Below are 18,891 nucleotides of genomic sequence, written 5' to 3'. Positions count from 1 at the left end.
TTGTTCCCCCCCCCCCCCCCCCGCCTGCTTGCTGGTGGGGTGGGGTGAAGAGCAGAAGAGGATTTGATGCTGTGTAAGCACTGCTCAGCAGTAACAAAAACATCCCTGAGCTATCAACACTGTTTTCAGCGCAAATCCAAAACAGCCCCATGCCAGCTACTATGAAGAAAATTAACTCTATCCCAGCCAAAACCAGGACAAAGACCTTGCATTTATTTAAAAAAATAGAAAGTATTTCATCATTTCCTCTCAGTAATAACGTTTTGATTCTCTTCTTTTTAGATCCTTTGCATATTTTACAATTAAGGACAGACTGCCCCAAATCCTCACAAGAGTTATTGATACTCTGCATCGACATAAAAATGAATTCTTTGAAGAACATGGGGAGGTAAGAGTAAGATCTCTTTCTGCCTGAGATTCCCCCCCCCACCCCTCCAACTCTTGAGAGCTCTTCTCTGCCTTGTTTGTACTCATTTCTTACTACAGTCATTACCTGTCTGTCTTAATCTTTTCATCTGCTGTTTTTTTTCTTTATCATCTCTTTCTTATAGCTATTTTTCATTAATTTTGTAACTCACCTTTCTGTCTAACCTTTTTCTGATCTATCTGTTCTGCAACGGCTTCACTTTCTCAGGTTTTTGTGTTGATGCAGTGTTTAATAGACTATGGCATCTTCTGAATGTGGCAGTGTTTAAATACTCTGTTGCCCTCTAATAAGGAAAAAGTCCAATCTAAAAAGAAGTCCTGTGCGCCATTCATTTTAGAATGTTAGGTGTAAAATGAGTTTCATTCACGAAAAATTTGTTTGGTTGAATCAAGCTCTGATTTGTCGGGGACTCGTATTTAGCAATTAAAACTTACCCCCTGCATCTTTCATGAAAAACTGATCTGTGTCTCTACAGGAATAAATGTTCAGAATAGGAACTTTTGTTCTCCACTTATTTCAGAAGGGTGTTGAAGCAGAGAAGAGAGCTATATCTTTCCTTTCCAAACTGCGGAATGAACTGCAAACAGACAAACCAGTGACCCCTTTAGAAGATGAGCTGCCTGATGCTGCACTGTGGAACCAATACCTAGACTACCAACGAAATTTATCAAATGGAAATGGAGGACCGAGTTGGTTTCAGTCCCCTTGGTTATATGTAGAGTGTTATATGTATCGAAGAATTCATGCAGCATTAGCACAGAAGTAAGTATTTACTAGCTTGGTATACCACTCTGCAAAACATTTTTCTTTCCGATTTTTATTTTAGGAGAAGGTAAGACAGCTGGGGACTAAGATAAAGGAAAATCTTAAGCTTTTACCATATTCCTTTTCCCTCATCTCACACCTCAGATTTTAAATTAATCCTTTTTCTTCCATGCAGCAGAATTTGAAGTTTATTGGGTTTTTTTATGCTTCAGTTTCTGCGACTTGATCTACACAAAAACTCTTAAGCTTGACTGTATAGCTTGACCTTGCAGACTAATGTGCATTGAGGTATGAAAGTTATTTAGCATTTCTAAAAGGTTTGTTAGTCTAGAATTATCTCTTAAGATATACGTTAGCATAAAACAAACACACAATGCGAGAGCCGCTAATCTGTTGGGCGTTCTAACTTGTTTTGCTGCTCGAAATCTGAAGTTACTGTTTGAGAACTGTTTCTTATAGCAGTAGACCCAGCTTAAGGAGCCCCTGTTGTTCATTCTACACCATTTTCTTAGTTACAGCAGTGTTTGCAGACCATATGTTGCATCGAACTTTGGGGGCTGATCCTGGTTAAAAATAACTTGGCAGGAAAAACTTGTGCTGGTACTGTGGAGAGGTGCCAGTACAATGTAATGGGGTAGGAATGAGCAGTCCAAGTTCCCACTGCTGCCAAAAAAAATTGAAAGCTCCATGTGTACTGGATTTGCCCTTACTATTAGAGACGCAAACACAGTAATGGGACTCTGTTTCTACTGGTATATTGTGTAATTTGAACTCTCGCAGCAAAAAATTCAAATATGAGATGGATCTGCTGGATTGCACTTAAACTGAGCAGATACTTCTCATTAGTAAGCTTTAAGTTTCTTGATCTCCATTATTTAGCTGCTCTGAAGCATATGCTTGGATGGATGTTCAGTCATTTGTCAGAAGGTGTACGTGCAAATGTGTCTCATAATAGATGAGTCTATACTTCTTATACATTACAAGAACTGAATTGTTTTTTCATCTTTGTCATGCTAATTTTCTAAAGTCCTAGTTAAAAACTTTCATAAGAATAACTTCATATCACTGTAAGAGACTTCGGTATGGGAAACACACTTCAGCACACACAAACGCTTAAAATTGGACCAGCAATTCACATCATTAGTTCACTTGCACATTACAGTTTTAATTCTCTGTGTCTGAAGACTGGAGTTTAAAACTGTCACTGTATGTGCAGTTCCCAGAACTGTTGTGACTGAACACTTGTTTATTGCTTTCAGAATATATTGCTAGAAATAAATGTCTTGTATCCTGTCTCTTTCAGTGAGAGATGATACCAGGCTGTTATTGAGATGTGTGAAAATATAGTATGACAAATGAGTAGAAAATATAACTAGGGCCCATAGTATGGCCTAAAAAAGCTGAGCTTCGAGCTTGCGTTTTCAGGTGTGTTTCATGTGCTGTCATGGAAAATGTGGCAAGTGTGCTTATGTATTTGTTCTCCTTCTATTTTTAGCCCACCTATTGATAACTTTGATGTATTTAAGGAAGGAAAGGCTCAAAATTTCTTTGAATCCCAAGAAGCTGTTATTGCCTTATGCACTTATTTTCAGGAACTTCTTAAAAACATCAAAGACCTAGATGAAAAACAACTTCAGGAGGAACTTTTTAAGCTATTGCAGGTAAACTAGTAGTGCTTAACATAAGAATTTAAAATATCTCTCCTATGTAACAAACAAAAACTTGAGGTTATAAAATCTGAACTTCATATGGAAATTAAAATATAGCTCTTTTGTTTGTAAAAATGCGGTGAAATCCTGACAGCCATACTGTATTGCTGCTACTCTGGAAATATTTGAATTTTGGTTACTTGTATTAAATGTGACATTTTCATTATACTGAGGGTCTTTTCTGTGTATTTGAAAACCCAGCTTATTCTTCCTCAAAACCAGTATCTCTAAAGCATTGTAAGTCAAGTGCCAGATGGCCTTTTTATTATTTAACTATAAAATTTTAAACCAGTTCATTTTATTGACACTCTAAAAATTTTTAGACTTCTTTGGAAAAAAAGTTAGAAGTCAGTCTGGGGCAGAAGTGGTTTAGAAGCTTTATAACTGCATTATTCTTGGAAAATAATGCCTTTGGGTAGAGTACAAAATATCACAGGATTACAAATAAGTCCATTAGCTGGCAACAGTGCACACCAGGTATTTGATGAATCTTTAAAAAGGCCTCATTACTGTGTGCTTAAAATACAAGTTCTCTACTTGGCTGCATGTAATAAAAAAATAAACCTGCTTTTATTACTCCTTTTTCTGTGTTCCCACTGATATTACCTGGAATTACAGTATGGAGAGTGTGTTTTAAGCTTTGTGATCAGTGTATTTATGTTGACCTAAATCTTCCATCTTTGTCACTTCTAATGCATGTTTCTGATGCCTGCATAAATACAGGGCATTGTTTGGTTTCTTCCACAAAATCTTGTCTATAGTAAGGTTTCTGTACAAGAAGTTGAATTTTATTAAAGCTTGGAGGGAAATGTGGAGTTAAATGTCCCTAAAATAAAAACAAACAATATCTTTAGTGTATGTGAAGTTTAGAATGTAACTACAGTGAGACTTAGCAAATGTTTTTTGTTTTTTCTTCCTTCTAGGTATCATTGTGGGGCAATAAGTGTGACCTTTCTTTTTCAGCTGGTGAAGACAGCTCTCAGAAATCTAGTCCTTTACAATCCCTGGAAAACATGATACCTTACATCTTAGTGAATGATATGGAAAAACTTTGGTCACTACTTGTAAATGCCAAAAAAAGAAATACAGAAAAAAGTAATGTTAGAGTTGACATAATCCTGGATAATGCTGGATTTGAACTTGTAAGTGATCTTGTGTTGGCTGACTTCCTGTTATCATCAAAGCTAGCTGATGAAGTCCATTTTCATGGAAAAAGTATTCCATGGTATGTGTCAGATACCACAAAGCATGATTTTAACTGGACTATTAAACAACTGCAGTCGGCTAATCATATGTGGATGTCTAGATGTGGGATAAACTGGGAGGGCAATTTGAAAAAGGGAGTTTGGGTTTACCATGATCACATGTTTTGGACTTTGCCACATGACTTTTCCAGTATGGCTGAAGTTGCTCCTGACTTGTATGCTGATCTACAGAAGTCAAACTTGCTTCTTTTCAAAGGTGATCTAAACTATAGAAAATTAACAGGAGATAGAAAATGGGAATATACTGTTCCGTTTCATCAAGCCTTGAACAGGTTTCATCCTGCACCTCTCTGTAGCTTGAGAACACTGAAATCTGACACTCAGGCTGGCCTAAAACCTGGACAAGGTGAACAAATTCAGGCTTCTGAACCTGAATGGATGGTAAATGGAAAATATGGGGTAGTTCAGTTTGATGCTGCTCTCTAGTTAAATGGTTCCTAATATTCTGAAAGAGAGATTCAGTCTGAGTTTTAACTACTTTCTCTGTTCCATGCTTGGCTTCAGCAAAGATTCTTTCTTGTTTGCACTTTTTCCTCCCAAGTGATTTGTTGGTTTTGTTCCACAAAAGACTTGTAATGTTGTGCAAAAGTTTACAAACTGTCTTTGTATACAAAAACCTATCTGCATTTCAATATATTTTGTTTTTCTGATGTCCAATGTCAGGAGATGTTTAAGATGAATATTTAGTTGTCCATAATATTTTTTTCTTCATCAGTGGGTTATGAGAGTTTATTGCTAACAAGTGAAAAATCTGCTTCAGAAACCATTTCCTCAATCCCACATTAGCACGTGTTTACTTATTTCAGGATTTGTGCTCCATGCCATGCATTGCATGAAACTTGATGTTTTAGAGAATGCACAAGTTAATTCCAGATAGATTCTTTGCAACCCATTGCACGATCGTATTTTAAAACTGTTGAAAATTGAGTTGACTTCTACCAAGACTTTATTATATAAATTGTTTTTTACTTGCTTCTTGTGTCCATGGACAAATAACTTTTGATGTTTTGAGTATAGTTCGCTGTACATTAAAAGAAGAGTTCTTGGGTGATACCTTGTAAATACTAATTTAGAATTTGAAAATGAAATTTTAATTTTAAAATACAAGTGGATGTTGCTAGCCAGTTTGCCTGTAGGAGAGGAGTTGTCCCATCTGGTAGAAAGATGAGTGGGAGAAAGGACAATCTCATTTTAAGAGTATGGAAAATACTTGTTTATCTAAGAACCTCTACCAAGAAAAAGCACGCAACTCCCCCCCCCCCCCCCCCCCCCCCCCCAACAAACTGGCCAACCCAACCAGTTACATTAATTGGATTTTAGATTTAATACAGATTTGAATTAAATGTGGCCTGTCAGCAGTGTTTGTGGTTCAAGCTCTGCTGCCTCTTTCCATTGTGATAATTCTCTTTATTTGTCAAATGTATTTGTTTTTTTTTTAAGAAGGATGCCATCATTTTCAGGGGGGAAATACAACCCCAGTTGCACTGTGAAGTATATGCTAGAGAAGCATACGCCATACAGGTTCCTGCTAATTGGAGTTGTTAGATGCCCATTTCTTCTCTTCTACCCTGATCTCAAATTACTCAGATTTTTTTGAAAAATTTAGGGATAGTTTAGTGTTTTTTCAGAGCGAAGTGAAACGAAAGTGGGAATGCATTATCCATTTATAAAGGAAAAATGAAAAATAGATTCTCTCAAGTCTTAAAGTACTTCTGTGGTTTGAATTAGGGCCTTTGATAGGGGACTGATGTTATGCCAGTGATAGCCACAGGTGTGTTAGAAAATGGTGGCAGAATTACCCATAGAGTCTGACTGGGTTATGCTCTTGTCTAGGGCTGCTAAAATGAGATGAATTTGCCCCTGGTAGACAAGATGGCTATGTTAGAGAGAACAAGAGTAGACAGTAGGGAAACTTCCTTTTCTATTTTACATACATCTTACACAGTGAAAAGGAGGGCACAAAAGCGGCCTTGTTTGGGTGTGTTCTGGAAATGGTGCTGCGGCAAGGGAATTAGAATGACTGTGTGGTAGAAAGTGGATTTAGAAAGACTTTTGCACTTACGGTTAACCTAAGACAAGGGTAAGCTTTGGCAGGCCTGAAGAAGTGGGAGGAGGAAGATGGGGCGGTATTTTGTACCTATTTCAGGCTTTGAAAATTAAGCTGGATTCTCCTTCTGGTCAGTGAAATCACTGGCAAAGCATGTCTTCTGAAGTGGAGAGAATCAGCTGGTGCTTATTCATAGAATCATAGAATGGTTTGGGTTGGAAGGGGCCTTAAAGATCATCTAGTTTCAAGCCCCCTGCCATGGGCAGGGACACCTCCCACTAGACCAGGCTGCTCAAAGCCCCATCCAGCCTGGCCTTGAACACTTCCAGGGAGGGGGCATCCACAGCCTCTCTGGGCAGCCTGTTCCACCACCTCACCGCTCACAGTGAAGAACTGCTTCCTCACATCTAATCTAAATCTACCCTCTTTCAGTTTAAAGCTGTCACCCCTTGTCCTATCACTACACACCCTTGTAAAAAGTCCCTCCCCATCTTTCCTGCAGGCCCCCTTTAGGTACTGGAAGGCTGCTGTAAGGTGTCCCTGGAGCCTTCTCTTCTCCAGGCTGAACAACCCCAGCTCTCTCAGCCTGTCTTCATAGGAGAGGTGCTCCAGCCCTCTGATCATCTTCAGGCCCTCCTCTGGACTTGCTCCAACAGGTCCATGTCCTTCTTATGCTGGTGGCCCCAGAGCTGAACCCAGTACTCCAGGTGGGGTCTCACAAGAGCGGAGTAGGGGGGAAGAGTCAACCTCTGTTGACCTGCTGGTCACACTTCTTTTGATACAGCCCAGGATACGGTTGGCTTTCTGGGCTGCAAGTGCACATTGCCAGGTCATGTTGAACTTCTCATCAACAGCACCCCCAAGTCCTTCTCCGCAGGGCTGCTCTCAATATTCTGTTCATACAATAAAGATCTGTATGGTGGATAAATATGCTCTGACTGCTGATGACTTTGATTATTTGTGTTTGTGTTCCTCTTACATCTGAAAGTATATTAATATTTTAAAGTTGCAAGATCAAGTATTCAAAAACTAAGGTGCTAGGAATTTCAGGAGGCAATGTGATATTGTAAGTAGGGTTATACTTCTGAGACCTGGGTTTAGTCTTCTCATCTCCTTTGTATCTCTGGCTAAGTACTCCTAAAGGATGAATTTGTGCTCATCCTTAGGCACCTGATTAAACTGCATAAATTAGAAGTCCAGTCCAAGAGAGCTGAAGGTCAGACTGCTGGAGGTCTCTGACTGGAGAGAGCTCAGGGAGACTCCAGCTTTGGTGCTTTGATCAAATACACATAAACGACATGATGAATCTGGGCACTGGATCCTCAGGTTCTCATCTGTGAAAATGCTGTTAACTTGTTTCAAATGCACTTTGAAGCAACAACTTTGGGTCAAGAAGCACTTAGAGCGATCAGGCCCAGGCAGCATGGGTTTATGGGAGGCAGATGCTGCTTGACCAACCTGATCTCCTTCTATGACCAGCTGACCCACCTAGTGGATGAGGGAAAGGCTGTGGATGTTGTCTACCTGGACTTCACCAAGGCCTTTGACACTGTCTCTCACGGCATAGTCCTTGAGAAGCTGGTATCTCATGGCTTAGACAAGTGTACTCTTCGCTGGGTGAAAAACTGGCTGGCTGGATGAGCCCAAAGGGTTGTGGTGAATGGAGTTAAATCCAGTCGGTGGTGGGTCACAAGTGGTGTTCCCCAGGGCTCAGTGTTTGGGCCAGTTCTGTTTCATATCTTTATCAATGACCTGGACGAGGGGATGGAGTGCACCCTCAGCAAGTTTGCAGATGACACCAAGCTGGGTGGGAGTGTTGATCTGCTCAAGGGTAGGAAGGCTCTACAGAGGGATCTGGACAGGCTGGATCGATGGGCTGAGGCCAGTTGTATGAGGTTCAACAAGGCCAAGTGCCGGGTCCTGCTCTTGGGTCACAACAACCCCATGCAGCGCTACAGGCTTGGGGAAGAGAGGCTGGAAAGCTGCCTGGCAGAAAAAGACCTGGGGGTGCTGGTTGAATATGAGCCAGCAGTGTGCCCAGGTGGCCAAGAAGGCCAACAGCATCCTGGCTTGTATCAGAAATAGTGTGCCCAGCAGGAGCAGGGAGGTGATTGTTCCCCTGTACTGGGCACTGGTGAGGCCGCACCTCGAGTCCTGTGTTCAGTTTTGGGCCCCTCACTACAGGAAAGACATTGAGGTGCTGGAGCGTGTCCAGAGAAGGGCAACCAAGCTGGTGAGGGGCCTGGAGCACAAGTCTTATGAGGAGCAGCTGAGGGAACTGGGGCTGTTTAGTCTGGAGAAGAGGAGGCTGAGGGGAGACCTTATCGCTCTCTACAACTACCTGAAAGGAGGTTGTAGTGAGGTGGGGCTCAGTCTCTTCTCCCAGGTAACAAGAGATAGGATGAGAGGAAACAGCCTCAAGTTGCATCAGGGGAGGTTTAGATTGGATATTAGGGAAAATTTCTTTACTGAGAGGGTTGTCAAGCACTGGAACAGGCTGCCCAGGGAAGTATTTGAGTCACCGTCCCTGGAGGTGTTCAAAAAGCATATAGACAAGGCACTTCAGAACATGGTTTAGTGGGCATGGTTGATGGTTGGACTCGATGATCTTGAAGGTCTTTTCCAACCTAAATGATTCTGTGATAAGAACAGAGGGATTGAAGTTGTAGAATACCTGCAGTGAAAACTTTCCACCTTGTTCAGAGAGGCAAAATGATTAGGGGAAGAAATCTGCTTTGCCTGTGGACAGATTGTTTGTAAGGTGCTGACTTAATGTGCTGGAGAGGTTAAAAAGTGTGTAATGGACAAGAAGAGAAAGGATTGTTTCACTGTTGAGGCCACCCTTGAAGAATAGATTTGCCTCTTACATAATCCTTACCCATGCTGAGAAACTTGGTTTCATTTTTCACTGGTTGTTATTCTGTCTCTCTGTGCCCATGTTGCTTTCAGGCTGTTACTTCTGGGAACTCAAAATGCAAATCAGTGAAAATTAATATTCTGAAGTTATGATAAATATAATCCTGCAAAGTGCTAAATCACTTAGGTGATGCAGCAATAATCATTCAGTATTACTGAATCGTCTCATTGAGGATTGTTGCATTAATGTTTGTGAGGAAGTAGGGTGGTGATTTCATGAGTACTGCAAAACATGTAATTCTTAGATTAGCATTTGAATGCTAATATAAGGCATGATGTCATGCTGGGGGAAAAAAAATTAAATTAGTTCTGTTCTCCAGTTTAGTAAGTAAGCACTTTTCATCTTTTGCCTGTCACAAAGAGACGTTTATATGGTAATATACAGTGTGACTACATAGTTACGTGAGGAAGGCACAGCCGTAACTTCCAAATCCTTAATGGCTTGACTTCTCTAGCTGTAATTGCAAAGTGCTGTCTGTAGAGAAGACTGAATATGCAGCATAGTTTTCTGTTTATTGGTTGGCTATATTTTTGTAAAATTTGGATTGATTCTATGAAAAAAAAAAAAAAAAGAATGGTGCTGTAATGCCAGAGTTATATTCTTCCATGGCACGCAGAAGTAGTGAAGACAGATTCTGATGAGGCACTGTGCTCTGCTGTTGGGTTAGCTACAGTTTAGTTGAAAATAGACAATGCTTTTGTAGATACTCAGCATTAATTACTTGTGTATGAAATGGCAGCATATGCCTAATGCATTTAGATGGAATTTACTGTTATACGACATAAAGTATATGTTATAACCATGGCATATGCTGTAATATAGCATTTTTTTTTTCTTAAGTATTCAAGAAAGTTGTTTCTGTACATCTGTTACAACTGATTGCCCAAAATGCTTGTACAGCATAACTCAGGAGCTACTGATTTGTATACCCAAATTCTTGAGATTTTAATTTCATGTGCCATTTGAATATTTATAGAGAAAACAGGGCCATTTTCAGTAATTCTGAGGACCACAACAGACCAACATCTTTTGACTTCTATTTTTTTATTCTACCTTTTGAGCAACTGTATTTGTAAATCAGTTTTTGATAGCGATGATCTTCATTTGTGATGAAACATGAGGAAAAGTAATGTCACAGGCACAGTGAAAGCCAGTACATGCATCTGTCTGAATACTTGATAATTCATTAGATAAGTTATATACAATAATTCCATAGGTATATAAGGCTTCTTAGAAAAAAAAGTGATGTGGAAAATAAGTTGATCATATGACTGGAAACTGTTGCAAGAATATTGAAATAAATTATATGATTTTGTGCAAAAGTCAAACACCTTTATATTATTTCAGTGGCTGGGAAAGCCAGCTTAAAATAATTCAGATCTTAGTTCCTGAAGTTTTTTTCTCTGTAACAGATTTTATGCAAAAAGCAGTAAAGCATATTTATCCAATGAGGTTTTGAAAGATACAGATGCAAGAGATGGGTATCATAAAACGTTCCTCTTCATTGAGACAGGGCAGTATTAGGGAAGTTTCTACCTTGTTACTCTACCAATAATATTCTTGTTCAAATTTCAAAACCTTAAAAAGCATTGAGAATCTCTTAAAGTGTATCTGGCAATTACTTATTAAGGTTGGTGCAGCTGATGGAGTCATTATCAGAATCACTTCCCAAACTGGTAGGTGCTCCATGTGTTCTCAGCAAAAATGGAAATATTTCCATAGTGTTACACTTGTTGTAACTAAAATATTTCCAAATCACTTTGTTTTACACACCTTACTGATGTCCCCTAAACCCTAAGTAATGTTGTTGGAATAGTTCCTTTAAAGTTCATAGTGTATTTGCATTCATGGTTGAACTACTTAACTACTTGTTGCATGTGAAGTGTCAGACAGCATAGGAAAAATGTTCACTCTATTGCATGAAAATTACCACATGAAATGTTTTTAATCTAAAAAAACCTAAATCATGTCTAAAATACAAATTCCAAAATGTAGTTTTGTACAGAACTGTTAGTTTTTTTCATTATACAGTTTGTTTGCTTACAAGTCTTCTGTTTACCCAAAATTACAGAACAAAAGTTTGGGATGATTTTTATTTAAAGCAAAAATATAAGTTCAAAGTCACTTAAGACTTACCTAAGGATTTTAAAATAAAACTGTGAAAATGTGCTGGTTAAAATGGTCCTTTTATTTCTTTCCAATATGGCAGTGGCAGAAAGCATGTGGGGAAAAAAATTTCCTATACCACGGACTATTTATGTTTTCTTGTTTGGTTGTGGGTTTTTTTCCAAAACAGGTTTTCGAAACTTCTGTGAATTTTTATTCTAGCTGATACAGACAGATTTCTATTTCTGTCAGCCCTGGAAATAAAAAGGCCATTTAAATAAATTTACATAGATGAATTAATCCACATTCTGTCTCAGCTTTACAGTTGTGATTTCTGCAGATACATTGTGAGAAGGGTTTTTATTTACACTTCTTTTTGAGGTTTGGCTCATTTGGCTTTGTTTCCAATGGGAAAGAAATATAAAATGTCATATTATGATCATATACAATGAATAAACATATTCAGTAAGCTAAATAATCATAGTCTTTCAAACTTCCTGTGAAGAAAAATTTTCATGCTTGTAAGAATTTCTTTTATCTTTCCTGGGATTCCACTTACTTCTTCCAAGTCTTTAATGAAGTAAAAGATTAAGAGCTGAGCAGACTAAGGTAAGCTATATCAAGGTATATATTACAGGCTTTTTCATTTGCTTCCTTATGTTAACCAATTGATTACTATCATGGTAAGGCTAATGCTTTCTAAGTGACTATAATTGATAAAGGTCTTGACGATACAGTTAGTTGCATCTTTCAATGTGTAATCCACACTGAGTTTTGCCTGCAACTGTGGTATTTCATTCAGGGATTAATTTCAAAGGACTTAGTTGTTAACCAAATGCAGAGATGCATCCAGGCAAATAGATGATAGAGGCAGAAGGCATCCAGGCTTCTATTCTGTGTATGGAAATGGCTGTACAGAAACCCTGTGTATTCAGTGCAATGCTGCTTAACGCTGACACAAGGTACAGGAACATCTCCAGGTTCTCACCCCTGAAGCTCAGGCACCTGCAGGGAAAGGCTTGCTGCCCCCTTACCTTTTAACATACAGAATACTGTGCTGGAGGTAATCACATAGAGTTTCCTTGAAATAGTTGAGCAAGGCTCAATCTTCAAAATGCTTGTGTACATTACAATAATGCAGTAGAGAAGGACCTGCAAGCTGGTAAATCTGCGCTTTCCTTCAGCAGTGGTGTGTATAGAAAGGTTGTTCAGGAGTGCTTCCTCAAGCTGGCTGAAGGATCCCTTCACCTGCTCTTCCTTCCGTCCAGTGACTCTTGTGTTACCTGCATAACAGCTGTATTTCGACCCAGGGAGTATGTGTACCCATGGCCAAAGGTTAGGGAATTAGGAGACGCAATAAGTTCAAATTCCTTCAGGCAGAGAAGGGCCTACAACTTGCTGCGAGGGCTCTAGTATCTTTATGTGAACAAAAAGTATCACTATTTCTCTGTAATTGGCTGTGTTCTTGATTTCAAGCAATTCTGAATTAGAGCTACACTTCAATGCCTTTGGGATGTGTTGGACATGCAGCTTTGACTGTGTCAGTGGTGTTGGATTTGGCCCTTGGCAGTTTTGCTGCTACTTTTCTGGATTGTGGTGGAGCATTAGCAGGAGCTAGTTGCCCAGTGCAAATCAGGGAGTTTCCATACATACGTGGAAACCTAAGTTCCACATACAGAGTTTAGACTTTCTAAGACTTTATATCTGATTTAATTTTCCCAAACTGAAAATGACCTAATATGTCAGTGGCAGCTTTCAAAGAAGAAACTCTTAGATTTTCAAAGAATTCTTTTAAATTGTCCTGACTTTTTTTTTTTTAACCATACTTGTGTTTCAATAGCTGCAAGTATCGTTTAATGGAATTTTTTGCCTTTGCTTTCACTTAACATTGTGCACTTACTGCTGATGTCCTGAGCTGGAAAGCAGCTGTGCAACGTGTTTTGTTCTGTGTCCTGTCTCTCCTCTGCATCCATACATAGATATACAGAGATATGTTAGTCTGTGCATAAAGTATTTTTAACCAAATATTTGCTTACATGGACATTATCTTAGTACACCTCTTGTTTCTCCTTCACTAAAACATAGCTTGTATTTGGGGCATAATGCTTGAATTTACAAGTAAAAAAGTTCAACTGTAATTTCCAAAACTTCAGAATATATTCTTTGAGAAGTATAAATACAGTGTTTGTTACACCATGAAGCTTTGCATTTTCATTATTGCTGTTTGCCTTGTGTTTCAGAATTAACTTTTTGTTTTCAGTCCATGGTTATTCTGCCCTTACAAGATAAGAAGGCGTCTAGTAATGCTATCATAAAAATGTTTGGTTACTGTTTTGTCATTCAAAGATATTTAATATCTGCTCATGGGCAGGCTAAACTGTTTTATTGCCACATAGGAGATCTTTAGGAAAACGTCTCCAGAAGTGATTTCTTTTTCCCTGATGGTTCTGGGAAATGACTTGCTCAAACCTGAAGTATATGGGGCGGGGGGGGGAATCATAGAATGAATCATAGAATGGTTTGGGTTGGAAGGGACTTTAAAGATCATCTAGTTCCAACCCCCCTGCAATGGGCAGTGACACCTTCCACTAGACCAGGTTGCTCAAAGCCCCATCCAACTTGGCCTTGAACAGATTCTGTGTTAAAATCTCACTTCTTTCCCAAGTCCAATTAGTTCCCCCATAGGCATATTGCATTTTCTCCACCCTGCTTTGTCCCACTGGGAGAGTCCAGGGTTGTAAAACCAGATGGCTTATTTCCTTCAGAAGACATACTGACCCCACAAGATGTCTTCATCAGTTTAGCTGAGCTTTGCAAATTCACATGGGATGAGGACAGCATTAAACTCAATGTTTCAGGGGGAAAAAAAGGACTCCCATTTTGGTTAGGGAGACGAAGAGCTAGACATAATCAGACTAGTTAATCTTTAAGCTTGTCCACTATCAGATTTACAATAGTAACTAGCATCAGACACAATTTACACACACACCTTAACCATATTAGTGATATTGTCTCTCCACTTTCCCGTATAAACCTGTTTTTTCCTGATAATATAATTGCATTAATACCTTTTCCACCTTGAAGTCTGTAAACGTGTTATGGAATTACCTCCAGGGAGACAGTATCCCCCTTTGTAAACTGAAGTTGTATTTTCAAGCATATGTTTAGGATCTCTACATCAAATTGTCTGTCACTGGTTGTGAGCCAGACTTCTGCATCAGCTGACGAAAAAGAAATGGGAATTAGTCCTGTCTTGATTTCCTCATTGTTTTTTGAAGTAGTTAAGCTGAGAGTAAGGCACTCCTCAAGAAAACTTTCTCTACTACAGGATGTGATACTAGTGATTTGAGGGGGCGGTGGAGGAGTGCAGCTTAGTGTTGGGACATACACTGTCTTTTGGAGTTGATACCTTTTGGAAGGCAAGCAAATGAGAACCTTGGCAAGTCATGCCCATGAATTTCATGCCAAGTATTTGTGAAAATGTGGCTGGTTTAGTTATTCTAGCTAAATTTGTAGGTAATGAAGTCCTGTGGACTCAATTTCCCCTGAATCTCTTTTGGAGAAATACATTTAATTTTCTTTTTTAATGTTGCTAGTGTACAATTCTTTTCTACCTCAGCTATAGCTGCTTTTAGGTTATGAGTTTCTGAAATGTGTATATGCATTCAGGAAATCATTTGGAATTTGTGTGCATGATAAAACACAAACACTTCACCTTCTCAGTATGGTGTTGATGTCGATGGCTTGAAGCTAATAACAAAGCTTTTTTTTATAGTGTTAGTAAAAAAAGACATTTTGTTTTCAAAATTAATATTAAGTGTTTTAATTCAGTCTTTTAATCAATCCTTGTGATGTATTTACATTATAAGACCTGTGAATGGTAGTATTAATGAAGCAAAAGTTTCTTTTCCCCCTAGATTCTGTCCTATGGGTACCTGAAGACCTGGTAGTTTGCCTCACTTCCTGATGGGGTATTTGAAAACAAAACAAAATGAAACAAACCCAAAATCAAATGAACAACCAAATTTCAGTACAGATTGTAATAATACACAGAAGTGTACTGCAGGCTTTCCATACAGTTGGGGCATCTCAGTGTTCATTCTGTGCTTGGCTGTCTGTGTTTCACAGTATTTGCAGGAAATTAAGCATTATTCTGACTTAAACTCTGCCAGATTTATTTGAGATTTGTCAAGGACTTGGAAAAAAAATGTTTAAGAATTGTGTGTTTGCATGCTTAAGTACTGTGATTGCACTTGGTTCTTTTGAAATTGGTTAAAAATGCAATGCCAAAAGATGCATTTTTTCATAGTGCTTTTGATTTTAATTAGTTAAAATATTTAAAAGCAATTCAAATAATAAAAATAAGATCTGACCTTTCATGAAGGAGCTAATCATTCCATTCTTAAGAATAGGTTTGGCCTGAGGACTTTGTGAATTCTTTCTTGAAGAAATAGTGTTTTAGGGACCTCTTTCCTAGATCAGGTCTATTTATTACAATGTCTGTGCATCTGTATGGATCACTCTTGCAGTGTTCCTGCAGGCTCCAGTAAGCTGCTTTTTTTTTTCTTTTTTTTTTTTTTTCAATTGGGGCTTTTTTTTTTTTTTCAATTGGGGCTCTTACTTTATGTTACTCATTTCAGTTTTCTTTTTATTAAGTTCTTGAAAGTCTGCAGACTGATTTGTTAGCAAAATACAGAGATTAATACAGAAATGTCATTTTAGCCTGTGGCATACTAAGCACTTTAAAAGGCAATCTAAGTTCATTTGTGTCACCTGCTAGGGAATCTCTAGTTCAAGTGTCCAGAAACATGGAACTGCTGGGGTACTTGGAACAATTGCTCTCCATCCATCTATGCCCCACAAGATACAAAGGATGTCTTTTTCATTGAGCGAGGTGCAAGGTATCCACATAATCACTTGACTTTTAGCTTTGAAATTACTCTGATACGTCCATTCTCATTTACTTAGAGAAAATTCAACCAGGAGCAGATATTTAGGAACCTGCAGAACTATCTCAGTTGTTAGATTTTTGAGTGTACTGGCTCCTGGAATTGGGGTTTCATATCCCGGACCAGTTTTAGTATCTTTCCTCAACACTAAGCTCTTTCATGGAAGGGAAGAATTGTAGTAATTTTTTATTATTATTTTCTGTTAGAAAATTAGAGTGACTTTATTAGGCACATACATTCAAGAGATTCTACATCATTCTTTGCTCGGAAATGCTGAGAACATCCTGCCCATGTATTTTCTGTAACACAACATGAAGAATCATATTCATGAAAATGATTCCTTGAAATTATTTTTAACTAAAAATCCTGAAGTAACGCTTCCTAAATTGTTATTTCCTGCCCCTGTTAAGGGAGAAGAAACATGGAGTCCTTTTGAGAACTACCTGTAGTATTCAGCAAACAAGCCTAAAGCATTTTAAACTGAGCACCCTGTAATAAGATACTTTTTTCTTAGTCAAATGGCTTGAAGAGTGGGCATTGCACCTCCCCAAACTGCCCCATTCTTTTTCAGAGTGTTGTATGAAATTTCTGCCTTTCTTCATCCTTTTTTTTCTTGCCTCTTGTTGTTACTCTCACTGCAGTTCAACAGAGGCAGCGTTTTTTTTAAAGCCAAATGACTTTATAGATCTACAGTAAGATACAGCTGTATAAGCATTCTTTCCCCATCACCAAGGGTGTAGAAGTGGCTGAAGTATAGCTCTTGAACCAGCTGTGGCACTGCAGGACTAGCAATGGGGAAGTGTGCTCAAGCACATACTTGAGAAAGTTAGGACAAAGTTTCACAATCATTTAATCCTGCATCTGCACGCTGCTCTGGTAGTGGGACAGATTAGGCTCTAGTCAAACGCTGGACAAATCCAGGATGATATTTTTGTCCAGATTTGCAGAGGACATTAAAACTTGTGCCAGATATATGCTGGTTTTATGTAAGACCACCAGTACAAATCTAACCTGTCAAAAATACTTAATAGATTCAAATTGCAGAATGAGTTTACGCTGGATCAGCGTTTTGCACCATGCAGCGGTAGCAGCTTTGATCGACCACATTTGAAATTATAAAAACTTTTGGTTGGGCTCCCTAACCAGCAGCATAATATTTTAGGTACCTCACATAATAGAACAGTTGCAGACATAGAAGAGGAGAAAAAAAAAAAAGGTCAGGAGCATTATCCTCATGAAAGCATTAAGGCTTTGTGTTAATTGAGATTTATACCACTTTGGGATAAACTTTGGCTCAGGAACTGAATGCAATTTAACTGGGAACTAGGGATTGCCTGGGCGTTTCTCTCTGAGCTGTACGGAGACAGCCTGGCTGCACAGTTCCCTTCTGGCCAAGAACCCTGCTCTTCTCTGGCTGCTTTCTCGCCTGGCTCCTTTTGAGAGTTCAGCACCACAAAACTAGGGTCCCTCTCCCAGGCAGCAGTCGCTGCGTTTAGGGGGTGTCTCCCGTCAGAGAGGGGAGATGCAGCTCGCATCTACCTTCTCTGCACCCCCGTCCGCTCTGTCAGCATTGGCTAATTTTGATTCAGACAGCCCTATTGGTTTCACTCCTCTACTACAGCAACAGTAAGAGCATTTGTGTAGACAGTCCTCAAGAACAATGGTTTCCATTTTTATATCCCTTATGCTGTCCTGTGTTGCTGTTAGCTCACCCTTCGCCTGTGAGGACAAACTGGGAACATGTCACCAGGGAGCTGTCATCACCCCACGCACTGATGGCGATTGCGTCTTTCCCCAGACGCTCCTCAAGATGGAGTCTGGTGGTCCCATCACTCCCGCTGCCCGCGCTGCACGGCCTCAAGCCCCGCACGGGTCTCCCATTTCCCCTGATCTTTTCCCAGCACATTAAGTGATTTTTCTCCTTTCCTTTATGAGTTTAGTGGCAGATTCCAGCCAAGCTATGGCACTGTCTAGCTCTGTGCTTTCGGCGATGTAGCTTTTTAAATAGGGTGATGATCCACACTGGCACCCCTCTGCTTGGGCAGGGGTCTGCTCTGTCCTTGGCAGCGGCAGTGAAATGGCATCAGGCACATAAAGAGGAGGACAGAAAAAAAGAAAAAATCAGTATTATCCCTGGCTTTTCCATTTTCTTCTCTGGAAAACTTGAATAAGTCAGTGTTCCTAGGAAAGATGAGATACTTTTTGACTTCTGAGTACAGAAATGGTGCAAGATCGCACCACCCCCAGGCACTGGGGCAGGCCTGATTAAGCAGCTCACAGGGTCCCTGAAGCAAACGATGTGCAGCACGGATACATCTGAGGGTTTAGTTTTCTTTTACTGCTAGTTGCAGTTTCTCTCTTCCCGTGTTTATCTACTTTATTTCAGCTGGAGGCGTTTTAGCAGTGATCAAGGCAGGCTGCTTTCCCCGGGGCTGCTGCGGGAGGTGCTCAGGGAGGAGAGAAGGAAGAGCAGGCTGCTGTTTAAATTTCATCTGCTCGGCTTGCCTCCGTTTTGACTTTTTTGAGGAAAACTTTGAGGTAATTTTCTCAGGTTTATAAAGTTTTGCTGTGTAATGTCTTTTTGAAGTGGAAAAAAACCCCGTTTCTGTGAGCCCCCCCTCGTAAAGACCGTTCACCTTCAGGCACCGAGCACTGGGTGGCCCCCCGCCTTCCCTAACCGGGGGACCCCGCTGCGACCCCCGCGCT

General features: G+C 39.6%; 1 protein-coding gene across 1 annotated transcript; it reads left to right on the top strand.

Moving 5' to 3' along the window:
* The first annotated feature begins 194 nt into the window (after nucleotides 1–194).
* Nucleotides 195–5,376, top strand: LOC104840724 (chromosome unknown open reading frame, human C6orf211). Its single transcript, XM_010581894.1, has 4 exons — nucleotides 195–388; nucleotides 903–1,189; nucleotides 2,688–2,853; nucleotides 3,825–5,376. The coding sequence occupies exons 2-4, from the start codon at nucleotides 909–911 to the stop codon at nucleotides 4,590–4,592; spliced, it is 1,215 nt and encodes a 404-aa protein (XP_010580196.1). The 5' UTR covers nucleotides 195–388; nucleotides 903–908; the 3' UTR covers nucleotides 4,593–5,376.
* Nucleotides 5,377–18,891: the final 13,515 nt, after the last annotated feature.

This window comes from Haliaeetus leucocephalus, unplaced genomic scaffold, assembly GCF_000737465.1.
Source record: "Haliaeetus leucocephalus isolate CR32 unplaced genomic scaffold, Haliaeetus_leucocephalus-4.0 Scaffold819, whole genome shotgun sequence".
Taxonomy (NCBI): Eukaryota; Metazoa; Chordata; class Aves; order Accipitriformes; family Accipitridae; genus Haliaeetus; species Haliaeetus leucocephalus.
The sequence above is the reverse complement of the archived record's forward strand: the minus strand, read 5'-3'. Positions and strand labels throughout refer to the sequence as shown.